This window comes from Orcinus orca, chromosome 2, assembly GCF_937001465.1.
Source record: "Orcinus orca chromosome 2, mOrcOrc1.1, whole genome shotgun sequence".
Taxonomy (NCBI): Eukaryota; Metazoa; Chordata; class Mammalia; order Artiodactyla; family Delphinidae; genus Orcinus; species Orcinus orca.
This window is the reverse complement of record NC_064560.1, coordinates 8,624,701-8,641,302: the sequence shown is the minus strand read 5'-3', so window position 1 is coordinate 8,641,302 and position 16,602 is coordinate 8,624,701. Positions and strand designations below refer to the sequence as shown.

At 40.4% G+C, this 16,602-nt stretch overlaps 1 protein-coding gene across 3 annotated transcripts in view; it reads left to right on the top strand.

Moving 5' to 3' along the window:
* MCM10 (minichromosome maintenance 10 replication initiation factor) overlaps positions 1-16,602 on the top strand; it is a 118,466-nt gene that overhangs the window by 9,673 nt on the left and 92,191 nt on the right. For all 3 annotated transcript variants that reach the window (XM_049705594.1, XM_049705593.1, XM_033403410.2), the window contains exons 6-16: positions 445-616; positions 2,632-2,797; positions 4,486-4,653; positions 5,890-6,006; positions 8,651-8,850; positions 10,284-10,384; positions 11,354-11,464; positions 11,552-11,669; positions 13,619-13,847; positions 14,991-15,132; positions 15,761-15,879. In XM_049705594.1, coding sequence (XP_049561551.1) covers positions 445-616; positions 2,632-2,797; positions 4,486-4,653; positions 5,890-6,006; positions 8,651-8,850; positions 10,284-10,384; positions 11,354-11,464; positions 11,552-11,669; positions 13,619-13,847; positions 14,991-15,132; positions 15,761-15,879 — 1,643 coding nt within the window. The remainder of the gene's footprint in view (positions 1-444; positions 617-2,631; positions 2,798-4,485; positions 4,654-5,889; positions 6,007-8,650; positions 8,851-10,283; positions 10,385-11,353; positions 11,465-11,551; positions 11,670-13,618; positions 13,848-14,990; positions 15,133-15,760; positions 15,880-16,602) is intronic.

Sequence of the window (16,602 nt, the reverse complement as noted above, 5' to 3'; positions counted from 1 at the left end):
AATTACTGATTTCTGTAGGAGGTCTCTACCTCCCTTATGGAATCTTCTGCAGTGCTCTGTATATGGTGAATACTCAGTAAATGGCTTTGCCCAGAGGAACAGTGTTTTAGAGCAGCACTGCTGCAGCAGCCACTGGCTACATGTGGCTAAGTAGATTAAATTAGGCATCATTTCCTTAGCTACACCAGTCAGTTTCAAGTGGGCAGTGTCCACCTGTGGCTGGTGGCCGCCACACTGGACAGCGGCGCTATAAAACATTTTCATACGCGGCAAGCTCTTTGGACCACACTGCAGATCTGGGGGTAGTACAGAAATGGTCCTGTGGGCTTGCTTTGTTCTCTCAAGATTTGGTTATTGCATATGTTGATTAAAAAAAGAAACAATTCCATTTAATGTTTAGTTATCAGTGTGGTTTTCTTTTTAATTTTTATGTTCATTTTTTAGAGCCCCAAAGCTCATCTTTCAAGATGACAAGTGCACCTTCCCAACCACTCCGAACAACTCCTGGGAACAAGCCTGGTGGGATGACGAGGGATCAGAGTGCAGGGACCCCCAGGAGCTCTGGGGAAACAACTCAGACAGTCTCCGTGGAAGCCTTCTCCGGCCTGAGGCTCAGGTCAGTAACTGTAACGGGCCTCTCACTGTGCTCATAGGCCCCACTAGATGCCTCTTCCTCCTTCCTAGGGACCTGGCGTTCCAGAAATAGTGTGTTTGTACCGCAGATCCGCATAAGACCTACAGCTCTTGAACTTGACCATACTAGGCCATCAGCACTGGGTTTGAACCATATATTTACATATGAATGAGGAAAACTTTCTCTTGCTTGTGTAAAGAATAAAAGACATATGTTCATAAAAAGAGGTCAGTAAATAATAAGTACTGTATTTAATCAGAAACTGATGGAAACAGTGATAGAGACTATTTTTAAACACCTAAAGGTATATACAGTTTAACCAGGATAGTAGTATCTTCTTACAGTTGATGTTAAGAGAAATAGCTGTGCTCTTTTTCTTCCTGATAACTTTTAAGGCCAATTTATATTCTGTGTATCTTTTCCATGGAGAAATTAAGATATTCAGTTAAAATAGGAATAAATCCCAGGATCAGTTCAGGGAAAAGCCTGGACTTTTAAATCTTCTGTGCTCTGCATCACTACTGCCTTGCATCTCCATTATTACTGCTCTTGAAGCCCAGGGCAGAGCAGTAACCCTTAACTCTGAAACCCGATTGCCTTTAGTACTGTCTAGCTGAGTAGCCAGGTGCAACCCCTCTAGAAGACCTGAGCTGTCAATCTAAAATAAAACTGCTAAGCTCTTAAATAGTTTATTATTTAAGCAGGGGGAGAACAAGTGACTGCTAACATGCAGTAGAAGTTTATTGTAAAGACTCCGTACTCTCCAAAATTGGGGGGAAGATCAGTATCTTAATTACATTTGAGACAGTGTCGGAGGGACAGAATACAGTAAAAGCTCATTGAGGGGGCTCAGGGTTCTTTTTCAAGGTAAACGTGGCCCTCCTGAGATGATACTGCCTTTCCCAGTTGAAACTCCCTACAGATAATGAAAGACGTTGCTGATGTGAGCGTGCTAAACGTTTGAACTGTATGGAAGTAGAGGAAGTTGAAACACTCAGCCAAAGCTTCTGAGGGGCCTACAAATTTAGCGGATTGCAGAATTGTTTGAGTCTCTATAATTGTTCTACCTGAACCACAGAACCTAGAAATACTCGGAAGGATCACTGCCTGATAGTAACCTATTAACTTACAGAAATAAGGCAAAGAAAGGATTTCTTCACCTATGTCAGTGTTTCCCTCCTGAATATTCTTCATTGTTCAGAGGTAGCTCTTGGACTTTCTATTCTAGAAGCCTCCTGAAAGAGTCAGAAAGCATGTTTTTTCCTGTTTTCTCTTGTCCTTGAATATGTAATATGATCAAACATGGAACAGATGTTAATATTCTACTAGAGAAAAACAATTTGCAAATTCATGAGTTTTTAGCCACTCATTAGGAAAAAGAATATATTAATTGAAGCTAGGTTCAAAGCTTTTATTTATTATGTGAAAAGGTTGGCTTAAAGAAAACTAATTAGAAATAGTAGAACTTCTGAAATTCTTACAGAATTGATGGAATTGAAATATCTTATTTACTTAAGCAATTCATGATTTTGTATTAAAGCCAAGAGATTATTTTTAAAAGGATATTATAACTTTATATTAGAATTCATAAGAACTTAAAGAATTTGTGATCTTTATTTTCTACAGAGGTCCCAGTTCTAGATCCAAGGAAAAGCAAACCTAGCTTTTAAAATTATCTCTCTCTCTTTTTTTTTTTTTTTTTTGGCCGCACTGTGCGCCATGTGGGATCTTAGTTCCCTGACCAGAGATCAAACCCGTACCCCCTGCAGTGGAAGCACAGAGTCTTAACCACTGGACCGCCAGGGAAGTCCCAAAATTATCTCATTTTTATCTGCTGTAAAAATATGTGCCTTGTCCATTACTACATAACTACACCTCCCTGAAAACAGGTGCTTTAGAGATTTCTGCCAATTACATCTGTGCTAACCAATTTGCTACAGTGCCAGATAATCTCTTCTTAGAATAATAATCTACCAATCGCTGGTTTCTTGACCCAGGAAGCCTCGAGTATCCTCCACAGAAATGAACAAGAAAATGACTGGCCGAAGACTGATCAGACTATCTCAGCTCAAGGAAAAGATGGCAAGTGAGAAGCTGGAAGAAATAGACTGGGTGACATTTGGGGTCATATTGAAGAAAATCACTCCACAGAGTTCTAACAGCGTAAGCCATTTTATTGATTTCTCAGCTGTTTCATCACAGATTGACAGTGGGGACTCATCTCAAATGAAATACCCACCAGTATTTCATTTTGAAGTCATTGCTAATAAGTTCCCAAGTTGCCACACCATCGTTGGCTTGGTACCCGAGGGGGAGATGTGTAAGGAGGGCCCTACTTAAAGAACATCTGGCTGTACAGGCTTCTCGGGCTTTTTACTGTCCATGTCATTCTTTCTTATGTCACTTGTCATTGTTTGTTGATGCGTGTAGATGCCCCTATGACACTGCAGTCCCTTTTGTGCAAGGGAAGCAGGTCCTCAGAGAGGCTGAGTTCACAGATCCTTTGGAAGCTTTACTGGGTGTAAGATGTCAATTGCCACAGTCCTGAAATTGCTGACTTGTGCCAGTACAGTATGGTATATTTAATTTGATGGATATTGCAAAAGATGTAGCAAGTTTTAAAATAACAGTTGACTGAGGCATAACAGGAAAATTATTTTATGGCCTGACACGTCAGAAAATCTGGATGCTAAGCCTCGTTCTCCACTTAGCAGGAGTTGTGGCCTTAGGGTGGCCCTGAATCTTTCTTTGAGGACCTCCGTTTCCTTACCTGTAAAATGAAGGAACTGGCTTTTGATTCAAAGGCTCTCTCTAAAATACTGCAAATAATCTTGCTCAAAACTAATTCATTCTCCAGTTTAGATCTTGGCCAACCTTAGATTTTTTTATGAGCTCTGACACGAGGGCTTGAGTTTCAGATTCTGAATCCTGCTCTAGCCCTGTTCTATCTCGCTGAATGTGAACAAGTCTGGTTTTCATTTGGTTAAGTTCCTAATTGCATCACTACTGGCTATAATGACATGGAAATAATAGGTGTGAAATTTATCTGAACTCCTCTGTACAAATCCTTGGGAGAATAATTAGAATACTTGAGTCTAGGCGATAGCTCACCATAACCTGTAACCATGCCCACTCTGGGCTGCCTCTGAAATAGCTTGATTCAATGTTGTGTGAATTATTTTGTTTAAAAAAAAAATCTGTAAACATGGAAGATGTTCATATTATAAATGGGCAGCATTTTGAGTTGCACTTCTTGATATGTCATAGTATTTCCAAAATTTTACAGTTAAATACAACTAGTTTTCTTTAAATGATGCTTTTTTCTTCTAAGCAGAGATTTAGAAACATTAAGCTGAAACCTCCTTATTAATATTAATAACATAATCAGTGATAAATAATATTTACAAAATTTATATTAGTAAGTTCTTTTTTTATTGAAGTATAGTTGATTTACAATGTTGTGTTAGTTTTTGGTATACAGCAAAGTGATCCAGTTATACATATATATATTCTTTTCCATTATGGTTTATTACAGGATATTGAATATAGTTCCCTGTGCTATACAGTAGTGGTCCTTGTTGTTTAAATATTTTATATATCATAGTTTGTATCTGCTAGTAACAAGTTTGCTATTGGCTTGCCTTTCTTCACCTTCATTTCTAAAATGAGAAGAGTCATACCAAAACCTAGAGAAAGGATTAATTTATAATTAACAGACATTCTGATGATTACATATTCAGGGTGGGTTATACTTAGATATTTTTCCACAGTAGAACACTCGAACAGTAAATGGAGACATTGTAACCCATTGTTCAAAATTTATTAAAAATAAGAATAAATGTTTGCTCCAGGGGAAAACATTTAGCATCTGGCGACTGAATGATCTTCGTGACCTGACGCGGTACGTGTCACTGTTCCTCTTTGGAGAGGTTCACAAAGAACTGTGGAAGACTGAACAGGGTACTGTCGTAGGGCTGCTCAACGCGAACCCCATGAAGCCCAAGGATGGTTCAGAGGAGGTAAGACTCTGTTTCCATCATTTTTTTTTTTTTTTTTGGTCTTTATAACTTAGCTGAGTTCTATCAAAAACATTTATATTGGTCTACCTCCAGGTAATAAGTCAAGCTTTTATATTCTTTTGTCTCCATTAAACTGTTTTTTTGTTTATTCATCTACCCCTCACCCACCAATATTCTGAATTTCAGACTACTCTAGAGTATTTCATAACAACTTCTTTCATTATATCTTTTCAAGTTCGTTCCAAGGTTCCTGTAATTCTTTCAACTCTTGGGCTCAGGTTCCCTTAGATCTCCCATGAATTTCCATGATGGCATTGAGAAGCCAAGGGTTTATAGTTGAGGGAACTGTGTTCCATTTGTTAGTACAATCATAGCTGCAGCTTGTGAATTTTCATTTTTAAAGTGAATTTTCATCTTCTCAAGCATCATTAGAGTTTGGATACTACCTACTGATTCTCTAGTAAATTGCAAACTTAGATACAGTATGAATAGCAACAGTTTCTCCACTCAAGCCAGCAAGAAGCTACTGCTTCTGTTGTAGGCAGATTATTATATCACAAGGAGTGAGAGACTAAGTTATTTCATTCCTTGCTTTCACAGAGAAGGGCAGCAAGTCTTCATTTATTGGTTAAGAAGGTGTTTGGCTACAAATAACAGAAGAACTTCGCTACAGTTTCTTTTTCATAGTAAACCCTGGGGTTTGTTTTTCTTATATAATAAAAAATCCAGACATAGGCAGTGTGGTGATGCCAGGGCTGGTGTCCATGAGTCTCTCAGCCTTTTCCTCTTAGTCACAAGATGGCCGTGAAGCTCTAGCCATCATATTTCCATTCAAGGCAGGAAGTGAGCCAGGCTCCTTGCTCTGCTTTTAAAGGAAAGCAGAAGCTTTCCCAGCTACCTTCCCTGCTGACTCCTGCTGAGTGGAGTCACATGACCACCACTAGCTAGAAAGAATGCTGGGAAAACTGGGAACTGGATCCATCATCTAAGGCTGAGCGTTTGGATTCTGATAGCAAAGACATGGGAGAAAACAGATAGTGGGTGGAGAACTAAATGTGTCTTCTACACCTCCCATTTCTACAGCTGTCTTATGGAACACTGGCTTCAAATTCCAGTGCACTGATAAAAAGGATAAAAAGCTTCTTAACTCGCGCCAACTGTTGTTATATCCATTCTTGCTGTTGAAAGGCCGTACCTTTGTCTGCTTTTAACTCCAACTCCCCGTTTTTTCTACAGGTGTGCTTATCTATTGATCATCCTCAAAAGGTCTTAATTATGGGGGAAGCTCTTGACCTGGGAACCTGTAAAGCAAAGAAGAAGAATGGAGAACCGTGTACACAGACTGTGAATTTGGTAGGTTTCAGCTTTGTTGGGGTGGTTTTTGCTAAAGACAGAAACTAATAGGAATAAATTATAGGTACTTTACCTGTAATGACCTGTTTGGAACTGAGTTTCCTACATAACAGGAAGCATCAAAGTGAGAAAATTGAATGTGTGGTTAATAATGGCCAGTTTACAAAGCTGAGGGTGGGGGAAAGATTTAACCTCTTAGGAAAGTGATCTTTTATTGCTAGCTGACTAGGAGGTATAAGAAAGATAGAATTTTAATTTGCCCTCAATTCTTTCTAGTGGTGGAGTTTAAACACTAATGATGAAATATACCGAAACCTTATTTTAGTCAATACTTTATTATACCTTTTCTTAGAGCTTTCTTTTTAAAAAAATAAATAAAAGCTTTATTGAGATAGAATTCACATACCAGACAATTCACAATTCTAAAGTGCACAATTTAGTAGCTTTTAATATATTCAGAGGGTTGTGCAACCATCACCACTATGTAATTTCAGAACATTTTCAGGACCCTTCCAAGAAACCCATATCCATTAGCAGTCATTCCCCACTCTTCTCTCTCCCCAAGCCCTGGCAACCACTAATCTACTTTCTGTCTTATAGATTTGCCTATTCTGGACATTTCATACAATGGAATTGTATAATATGTGCCTTTTGTGCCTGGCTTCTTTCACTTAGCATAATGCTTCTAAGATTCATCTGTGCTATATCCATGCTACAAAGCCATTTATTAGCGCTTCATTCCTTTTTATGGTTGAATAATATTTCATTGATGACCACACTCTTTTCATCCATTCATTGGTTGACGGACGTTTGGGTTGTTTCGCATTTGACTGTTACGGGCAATGCTGCTGTGAACATTCACGTACAGGTTTTTGTGTGGATGTCCATTTTCAGTTCCCTCGGGTATATATAAGCCTAGGATGGAATTGCTGGGTCTTATGGTAACTCTATGCTTAGGCTTTTGAGGAACCACCAAACTGGTTTGCAAAGTGACTTTTACATTCTCCCCAGCAGTATTGTAAGTGTTCTAGTTCCTCCACGTCCCGGCCAGCACTTGTTATTGTCTGTCTTTGATTGCAGCCATCCCAGTGGATACTATCCATCTAAGTGGTACTTCTTAGAGCTCTTTGAAAGGATTAAATGACAGATTTTGGTTTCATCTCTTTTTGTTTCCCTCATTCTTGTCTAACAGATGAACTAGTGAGCAGGACATAGGAAGGAGGGAGATGGTTGGAAAAAGAGGTCTCAGGGGGAGTACTTGACAAATCACTTAAAACGCCACTGCCACCATCTCTGAGATTCACCCAATAGGATAATACTTCGGAGTTTCTCTTTGTTTCTTTCACTGAAAGGGTAGCATTCGTCCAAGAGTCAACCAGAGAAACAGAAAACCTCACTAGAAACTGATTTTGTTTTATTTTTAACTTTTATTGAGGTAAAATTCACATTATGTATAATTGACGATTTAAAAATGTACACGTCAGTAATATTTAGTGTATTCGCTTTGTTGTGCAACCACCAGCTTCTTCTAACTTCCAAACCTTTTCTTCACCCCATAAAAACACACCCTACCTATTAAGTAATCACTTGCCTGGTGACCTGTAATCTGCTTTCTGTCTCTAGATACATGCCATAAAAGGAATCATACAACATGGGACCTTTGTGTCTGACTTCTTTCGCTTAGCATAACCTTTTATTTTATTTCCTTTTTTTTAAATAAATTTATTTATTTTATTTTTGGCTGCGTTGGGTCTTTGTTGCTGCGCGTGGGCTTTCTCTAGTTGCAGCGAGCAGGGGCTACTCTTCGTTGTGGTGCACAGGCTTCTCATTGCGGTGGCTTCTATTGTTGTGGAGCACGGGCTCTAGGTGCGTGGCTTCAGTAGTTGCAGCACGCGGGCTCAGTATTTGTGGCTCTTGGGCTCTAGAGCGCAGGCTCAGTAGTTGAGGCACACAGGCTTAGTTGCTCCGCGGCATGTGGGATCTTCCCGGACCAGGGCTCGAATCCATGTCCCCTGCACTGGCAGACGGATTCTTAACCACTGCGCCACCAGGGAAGTCCCTAGCATAACCTTTTCAAGGTTCATCCTAGAAGCTGATTTTACTTCCATTGTAGAAAGAGGGCAAAGGCGGTGAATGATGCCACTTTTTCACCCAAGTAGTGTGTTCAGAGTTTAGGGGAAGAACGTCTCCCACCAACCCTGCTTTTTGTTTTTAATTTTTATTGGCGTAGAGTTGATTTACAGTGTTGTGTTGGTTTCGGGTGTACAGCAAAGTGAATCAGTTATACATATATCAATACATATATCCACTGTTTTTAGATTCTTTTCCCGTATAGGCCCTTACAGAGTATTAGGTAGAGTTCCCTGTGCTCTACAGCAGGTTCTTATAGTTATGTATTTTATATGTAGTAGTGTGTATATGTCAATCCCAATCTCCCAATTCATCCCCGCCCCCCCATCCTTACCTAGGAAAAGAACTTCAAGTTGCTGCTTAGCTATGCATCAAGAATGGTCTCAGAGGTCAGCAGGGAGGCTTCTTCTCGCAGAACAGCTCTCTGTGAGACTGGGAGAAAGGATCTGCGTCTCTTAACGTTGTCCCCGGCCTGTCTCCCTAACGCTGATGCAGCCGCTCTTCCTTTTTACAGAATGACTGTGAATACTGTCAGTATCACATCCAGGCCCAGTACAAGAGGCTCAGCGCCAGGCGAGCAGACCTGCAGTCCACCTTCTCCGGCGGCCGAATTCCAAAGAAGTTTGCCCGCAAAGGCATCAGCCTGAAAGAAAGGCTGTGTCAGGATGGTTTTTACTACGGAGGAGTTTCTTCAGCCTCGTATGCAGCCTCAGTGTGAGACTTTCTCAGGGCTTCTTTGGGGTCAGCGGTCTTGCTTGTCTTCTTTTAAGAGTAAAAAGAGTGGTTGTACGTTTCTATCCCGGTCCTGGAAGACTTGTACAGGTTTTATCTCTCATAGCGTGCTGCCTGGAACAAGACGGCTGAGGGCCTCTTTCGTTCCTGGGAAGAGAGGAAAACACTCAGAAGGCGGGGAAACTAAGTCAGGTCATGGTGGTCTTTAACAGGGAACCCACACTTCCTCTTTGGCTTCTAATGTGAATAGTGCTGCTTTGTCAGGGCTGATGGGCCGTTAAAAGTGTTAATCATAGTGTTGACATACTTGAAATCATTTCCCTGTCGACTATTAGTGTGAGGTTGCCGACCTCGTGGAACCCACATTTAATTTAGTGAATGAATATGCAGAGAAGCCTCACGGGGGAGGGGGCGCTGCTGAGGCTGGCGTGCGTGGCCTCCCCTCTGGGGATCTCATTCTGTCCCTGGAGTCCCTGAGTAGATGATGGATGGCCTCGTCCCCGTTCTCTAGAAAGTACGTCTGAGGATGCGGCAGGTGGGGACCTGGCTCAAGGGAGCTACACTTGGTCCAAGAACAAAACAGATTTTGTCCTCGATCCAACAGAAATTGGGCTAGAGGACTCTCACTTCCTGTATATTTTGTGATATCAAGCACATTTTTAAGATTTAAAATAATTTCTGTATTTTACCAAATTGCAAAAAGCAATACACATATGTTATTTTAAAAAAATGTATGTACAGTTTAGCCAAAAGAAGACAGTAAAAACCATCTATAATCCCACCACCTAGATAACTGTTAGTTTTGGTATATATGGTTCTAGGGGTCCTTTTTTCTCAAATGTATAACGTTTTAATAGTATAAAATGAGATCATAATATACCTATACTTTGCCAACGTTCTTTTTTCCCACATAAAATAATGAATTTTACTTTGTGGAACATTCACTTATGGCATTATTTTTAGTGGCTACATGGTGTTCTTTTACATGGCTCTGTGATAATTTAAATAAGTCTTCATGGATAAACATTTATAGCATTTCCAAATTTTAACAATACAAACAAAGCTTCCGTTAATATCCTAAATTTTTGCATAGGTCTTAGGTAAATCCTAGACTACTTGGTAAGTCCTAGTCTACTTGATCAAAGTGTTGGCATATTTTTTATTTCTCTTGCCAACTTGCTCTTCCGGAACGGCCTTCAATCAAATTTGTAGGTCGCCTGTTGTTTTATATCTGTGACATAATGCACACACCAGTTACGCTGTAGGGCCATGGTATTAAGAAAGTCTACTTACATGGTGATTTGAGAAACGTTGACAGTTTGTAATAAATGACTACTTCTGCGCCTTCTTTACCTCACAGAGTGTTGAAGTTCAGTGATTTTCCTTTTTTGAGGGGGTGACTCTTGTCATTTCAGTGCAGCTGCTGTCGCACCTAAAAAGAAGATTCAAACCACTCTGACTAATCTGGTGGTTAAGGGCACAGACTTGATCCTTCAGGAAACTCAACAAAAACTCGGTAACTTTGTTTCTAGACACTATTTTTCTTTCTCAGGTTTAAACATGTAGCCTTCAGGATTGAAACTGGTTAGATCCTAACACTAAGTTATACTTGGTGAGTGATGTGGCCTCAGCAGAACGAACCAAGCTTGGTTGGCAGCATCTTAAGAAAAAACAGCATATTAATCTTAGCTTTTTAAAATGTCTTGATGGGGACTTCCCTGGTGGTGCAGTGGTTAAGAATCTGCCTGCCAATGCAGGGGACACAGGTTTGTTCCCTGGTCCAGGAAGACCCCATGTGCCGCGGAGCAACTAAGCCCGTGTGCCCCAACTACTGAGCCTGCGCTCTAGAGCCCGTGCACCACAACTACTGAAGCCCGCACACCTAGAGCCCGTGCTCCACAACAAGAGAAGCCACCGCAATGAGAAGCCTGCACACCGCAACGAAGATTAGCCCCCGCTCACTGCAACTAGAGAAAGCCAGTGTGCAACGAAGACCCAATGCAGCCAAAAAAATAAATAATAAAATAAAATAAAATGTCTTGATGTATCTGAGTCTAACTCTTAGTGTCCAGCACTAGAATCAGTAGTATCAGGTTCCTAGTCAAACTCGTCGGTTATCTTTCATTAAAACAGGTCTAGGTTGGAGAATGCCACCTCCACCCTGTCCTTGGGGCTCTGTTCATAACAGTGGTCCAGGTCTAGCATGGATCCTTATGTATAGTGCATATTCCAGGAATAGTGTATGAAATGACCCTGCAGGTATTAGTATTCTAATCATTTTTCAAAAATAAGATACATTTGTCTTACCCTTGCAGTCCTACTGGTCTGAGGTTAGAGGTAAAAGATTCTCTTTTCTCTTGATATTCCATCTACTTCATTTACAAATAACTAAAGTTATGAAAGCAGAGTTTAAAAAGGGATAAGTCACACGACATAAAATACTCTGAATTTTGAATCCTCTAATGCTGATATTTGTATATTCCAGGAGTACGCCAGAAGAGCTTGTCTTGCTCTGAGGAATTCAGGGAACTGATGGACTTGCCTACATCTGGAGCCAGAAACTTGAAACATCATTTAGCCAAAGTCAAGTCATCAGGTAGAGTCAGCCTGTACCTGCTCTAGTGTCTGCGCGTGGGTCCCCACAGCCTCTCAGAACCCCCTCAGCCTGTGCCTTGTGTTTCAGGGATCATGGGGAGCCCGAAACCTGCTTTCCAGTCTATCTCGGCATCAGCCTTCTTGAAGCAACAGAAGCAGCATATGTTAGAGTTGCGGAAAAAGAAATCAGAAGAAATACAGAAACGGTAGGAGTCACAGATTTAATGTTCCCTGTTTAGGTAGCTCATCTCAGGAATTCTGAGGATGTCTTAATAGATTTCAAAAGTGTGACTTTGGATTTGGGGTGGTTGGCTACCTTTTTAACTTTGGAAGTTTTTAAAAAATTAATTTTAACATAACCTTTAAAATTATAAAGCATTTAAAGTTATGTATTTCTGACTTATGCTAGTAAATCCTGAGACCTGGTGGTACAGGCTGCAGTAATTAATATCACTGTGGAAACGAGAAAGGAGTAACATATAAAGACAGTTTTGTGAAAAGGGAAAGTAGGTGTTGAGCTCTTTGGTGCCCATTTCTCAGTTTTGCCACAGTTAGGTTTTTAATTACAGGCTGGGCCAATGCGTAGATTCTGCATTTGTTCAGGTCAGTGATAAAAATGAGGCACTGAGAATGGAGAGTCATTTCAGAGGCAAAATCAAGTGGAAATGGGTGTGGAAGGTAAACAAATCAAAGACTCTTGAACTCAAGTTATGCGATGGTAGCAAGAGCTACTGCTTACAGTCACCCAGCATGCGCTGAGCCACCCCGCTTTACACTGTACACAGATCCCATCGGTCCTTACCATAATCTGCGAGGTGTTGTTAGCCTTGTTTTATGGCTAATGTAACTGAAGACCAGAGAGTTAGTAAGTGGTGGAGCCAAGTTTGAACTCACACCTACCTGTTCTACTCCAGTGTTGAACCATTATGCGGTCCCAGATCTAGGCTCCTGTAGGGTACCTAGTTCCATGGAAAAGGACACCTATTACGAGTCAGGAGGAAATGCTTTGGAAAAATAAGAGAATGGATTTGGCCTCAGGCAGGTTAGTTTGAGGTGCTGGTGGGATATCTATAGAGGTATTCATCAGGGGCCTACAGGTGACGTAAATGTATATATATGGACATAAAAATGTATATGGAGTTGTGAACCTTGTAGGGAGTAGAAAGCACCCGTCAGTTTAAAGGCATTAGTCTGAAGTTTTTCAGAATTTTGCTGGGCAAACAAAACATACCTTTGGGCAGGATCTGCTAGGCAATTTGCAAACTCAGCCTAGAGCCTACAGGAATGGGGATGTGGTAGGGGAGAGAAGACTGGCCCAGGATTACCTGGTACTACTAGTCCCGGGCCTCTCACTTATGAGCAGTTGGCTCTTGGGCCTCAATTTCTTTATCCCTACAATGAGAGGTTTGGCCTAGATGATTTCTGACCTTTGTTGTTTGTTTTTGTTTGTTTGTTTGTTTGTTTGTTTTTTGTTGCGGTACGTGGGCCTCTCACTGTTGTGGCATCCCCCATTGCGGAGCACAGGCTCCAGACGCACAGGCTCAGCGGCCATGGCTCACGGGCCCAGCCGCTCCGCGGCATGCGGGATCTTCCCGGACCGGGGCACGAACCTGTGTCCCCTGCATCAGCAGGCGGACTCTCAATCACTGCGCCACCAGGGAAGCCCCCCTTTGTTGTTTTTAAATAGTCCTTAAAGCCATATATAAAATAATCACTGTGTGAATTATAGCACCTTTCTGTTAGGACTTCCAAATGTAACAAATGTGTTATCTCTTCCCAGTAGAGGAAATAAAGTAGAGAGATTCGGTGAGTTCCTGAAGGATCTCAGCTAACCAGAGGGCTAGGAATACAGTCCACAGCTTGCCTTCAGGGCTGAAGGTGCTCCATAGTGTGCACCCACTGGGAAGCGAGTTGATAAGAATAGTAATCAGTTCTAAACTGGTGAAACAGTTAGCACTTATTCAATGAAAAACCAGTTAGCTTAAGAGTTAGTGAGGCTAGTATTGTTTCTACTGTGCACTAATCTGAATTAATAACCAAGAAGGGAAAATTATTTTACTGACGACTGCTTATCAGCTGGTGGCCTGCCTGCGGTCTCCCAGTCTGCATGTTTTGTGCTCGTGTGCATAGTTTGTGACTGCCTATTTCTTTAAAGATTTCTCCAAAGTGCGAGTGAAGTTGAGAGCCCAGCTGTGCCATCCTCTTCTCGGCAGCCCCCTTCTTGGTCTCCACCAGCGGGGGCTGAGTTCCCCAAGCTGAAAGGAACCCCAGCCATACAGATGCCAAAGCTTGGAAGAGACATCTCAGAAGGAGATGATGTCCTATTTTTTGATGAGTCACCACCACCAAGACCAAAACTGAATAAGTTAGCAGAAGCCAAAAAGGTAACTGGCATCTCTTTTCTTCACCACTTGAATTTGTATTCTGTGACACACAGCTGGTATTTCAAGCTTTATATACCTGTGACCAGGAAAGACAGTCCCCTCATACCTATTTATTGATCATGATAACTAGTCAAAGGAATTTTAAATGATAATGGGTATCAACATAATGCCATTAATTTAATCCAAGAGAACTAGCTACTGTCTCCATACTAGTTCTTGTTGGGCTGCAGGAGATAACCTAGAAGAAGATACTGTTTTACAGCTGGAGACCCTAGTATTAGGGGGAAACATTCTTGGAATTGTTGAGGCAATTGAATTGTCAAATAGTGGTTTAAAGAATCCTTCTTTAAAAGAAATCTTACACAGAAGCCCAGTCTGTAGACAGATAAAAGCTAAGCTGCTCTGATTGAATTGGGAATTGGGGGTGATCAGAACCCCACCACCTCAGCAAGCTCTGTCTCTCCTCTTCCTGAGTCACCCTGAGCCCCCAAATTGAGCCTGTCTTCTCTTTATTCTAGTTAGCAGCTAGAACCACATGAAGGGCAAAGGCTAGCTGCAAGCCAAAGCCATACCTACAGTAATAGTAATAGCAATTATGCACGTATGTTACTGTGCGTCTGTGATATGTGCATACATGCTATTTACTATGTACAAGTACATGCTTGGCTTGCATTGTCTCATTTTATCCTTAAAACCACAACCCTAAAAGGTAGGTTAGTGCTGTCATCCCCATTTCGTAAATGTAGAAACTGAAGCTGAACAATTAAGTCAGGTTATAAACTAATAAGTTGCAGGGCTGGAATCTTTTCCTAATCTGTCTATTCTGAAACAAACTTCCAAAATGTTTATGTGGTTCCTCTGTGGGTCTAAAAGCCTACACACTAGCTGAAGGACTAGCTGAAGTTTAACTATTGATATTTAAATAAGCTGAGATTTGTTTTACTAACTTAGAGACCTGTCTTCCATTCTTTGATATTTTAATAATTGTGTTAATGATGCTAAGTAAAATGAAGATATATTTTGCTAATGTATGTTTGAGAACAGCCAGAATTCCCTGGCTAATCACTGGAAAGGGATACAGAGCTACAGATGCCTATCTCATCTTTTAGATTTTTATCTCCCTCTCTTTCCTTTTTTTTTTAGTTGGCTGCTATAACCAAATTAAGGGTAAAAGGCCAGATTCTTACAAAAACAGACCCAAACAGCATTAAGAAGCTAAAGGAACCCCAGGATGTCCTGGAAGTGAAGGAACGTGTAGAAAAGAACAACACATTTTCTCCTCAAGGTACTGCGAATGGGAAACTTAGTAGTAGGAAAGAGACACTGCTTATAAAGGAAATGGTCCAAAACATAACCAGCCTCCCTGACATCAAAAGACATTATTTTATTTCCATTTACCTCTATGGAGAGTACCTAAGTAGAATTTCTGCAGTTGGAACTGATTGTTTTTTATAGTCACATTAAATTAAAATGAAATTATGCACAATTTGAAAACTTGAGATTACTCATTGAATCTTTGCACATACATATCAGTAGAAAGATTTGTTTTGAAAGAATTAGAATTCCTTTGTTTTAAATTGCCCTATTTTTATTTTTAAAACTCTGAAGCTGGCAGTGTCCTTTTTAACATGAGTTTGTAAATAGGAATTTTGTTACAGTTGTTGTTACCTGTTTTCATAATTGGCTCTTATTTTAAGGTGAAAACGATTCTAATTTAGTGGTCAAGTCTGCCATCCCCTCCCGCATATTCTAGTTTGTACTTCTCAACTCAGTTCTCTAAGAGCCATCCTGTGCTCATACCAAGTGGGGGTAAATGCAGTTTGAAGGGTCTTGTAGGGGGAGACGCAGCTGAGTTGGCGAGGCCCGCTGGCCCTCTGAGGTTCCTGTGTTCACTCTTTTTCTTTCTGCTCTAGCTGAGGATGAATTGGAGCCTGCCAGGAAAAAAAGGAGAGAACAGCTTGCCTACCTGGAATCTGAGGATTTTCAGAAAATTCTAAAAGCAAAATCGAGGCACACGGGGATCCTAAAAGAGGTAAAAAAGAGCCCAGAAGGTCAAAGGTGACAGAGATGTCCTCAGACTCGGGCTAGTATTGTTAAGAATCTCTTCCTGTTTCCTTAGCCAAGATGTTAGTTGTATGTCAGTTTGTTTGATTTTGTTTTGAAGAACAGGAATATTGCTAATAGATTTTAGCTTTGCCTTTGTTGCATTGAAGAATATCATTCAACATTATTTAAATTGACTTCAGTATTATAAAATGTTTCAGTCAATATTTTATAACTTTGAAGTATATTCTATAAAAATGTCAAATTAATGTGTTGTACACCTAAAACTAATATAAAATAGTTAAGTCAACTATACTTCAATTTTAAATGATTCATTAACTCTTTAAAACGTTTACCTGTAGTTATGGCTGTGAAGTTATGTTTTAGTGGCTCTCCACTATCTACTATTTTCTGCCTTGCAGTATGGGAAGGGATTTTTCCATTCATACATTTTTATATGGACCCTGCAAATGCTCTAAATCAGTAGTTCTCAACTCAACACTCACAATGCCCCTTTTTAATAACAAGTGTTTTGTATTGTTCTCTTATTCTGAAATTAAATTGTGGATAATGTAAATTACCTAGCTAGTAATTTCAAAAATACCAATATAATATCCTAGCTGTAATATAAAGAGGAAAAAAGGAAAATGTTTATAATAAAAATATGTATTTCATTATGTAAAATACATGGGCACAACTACCCTTGAAGAAG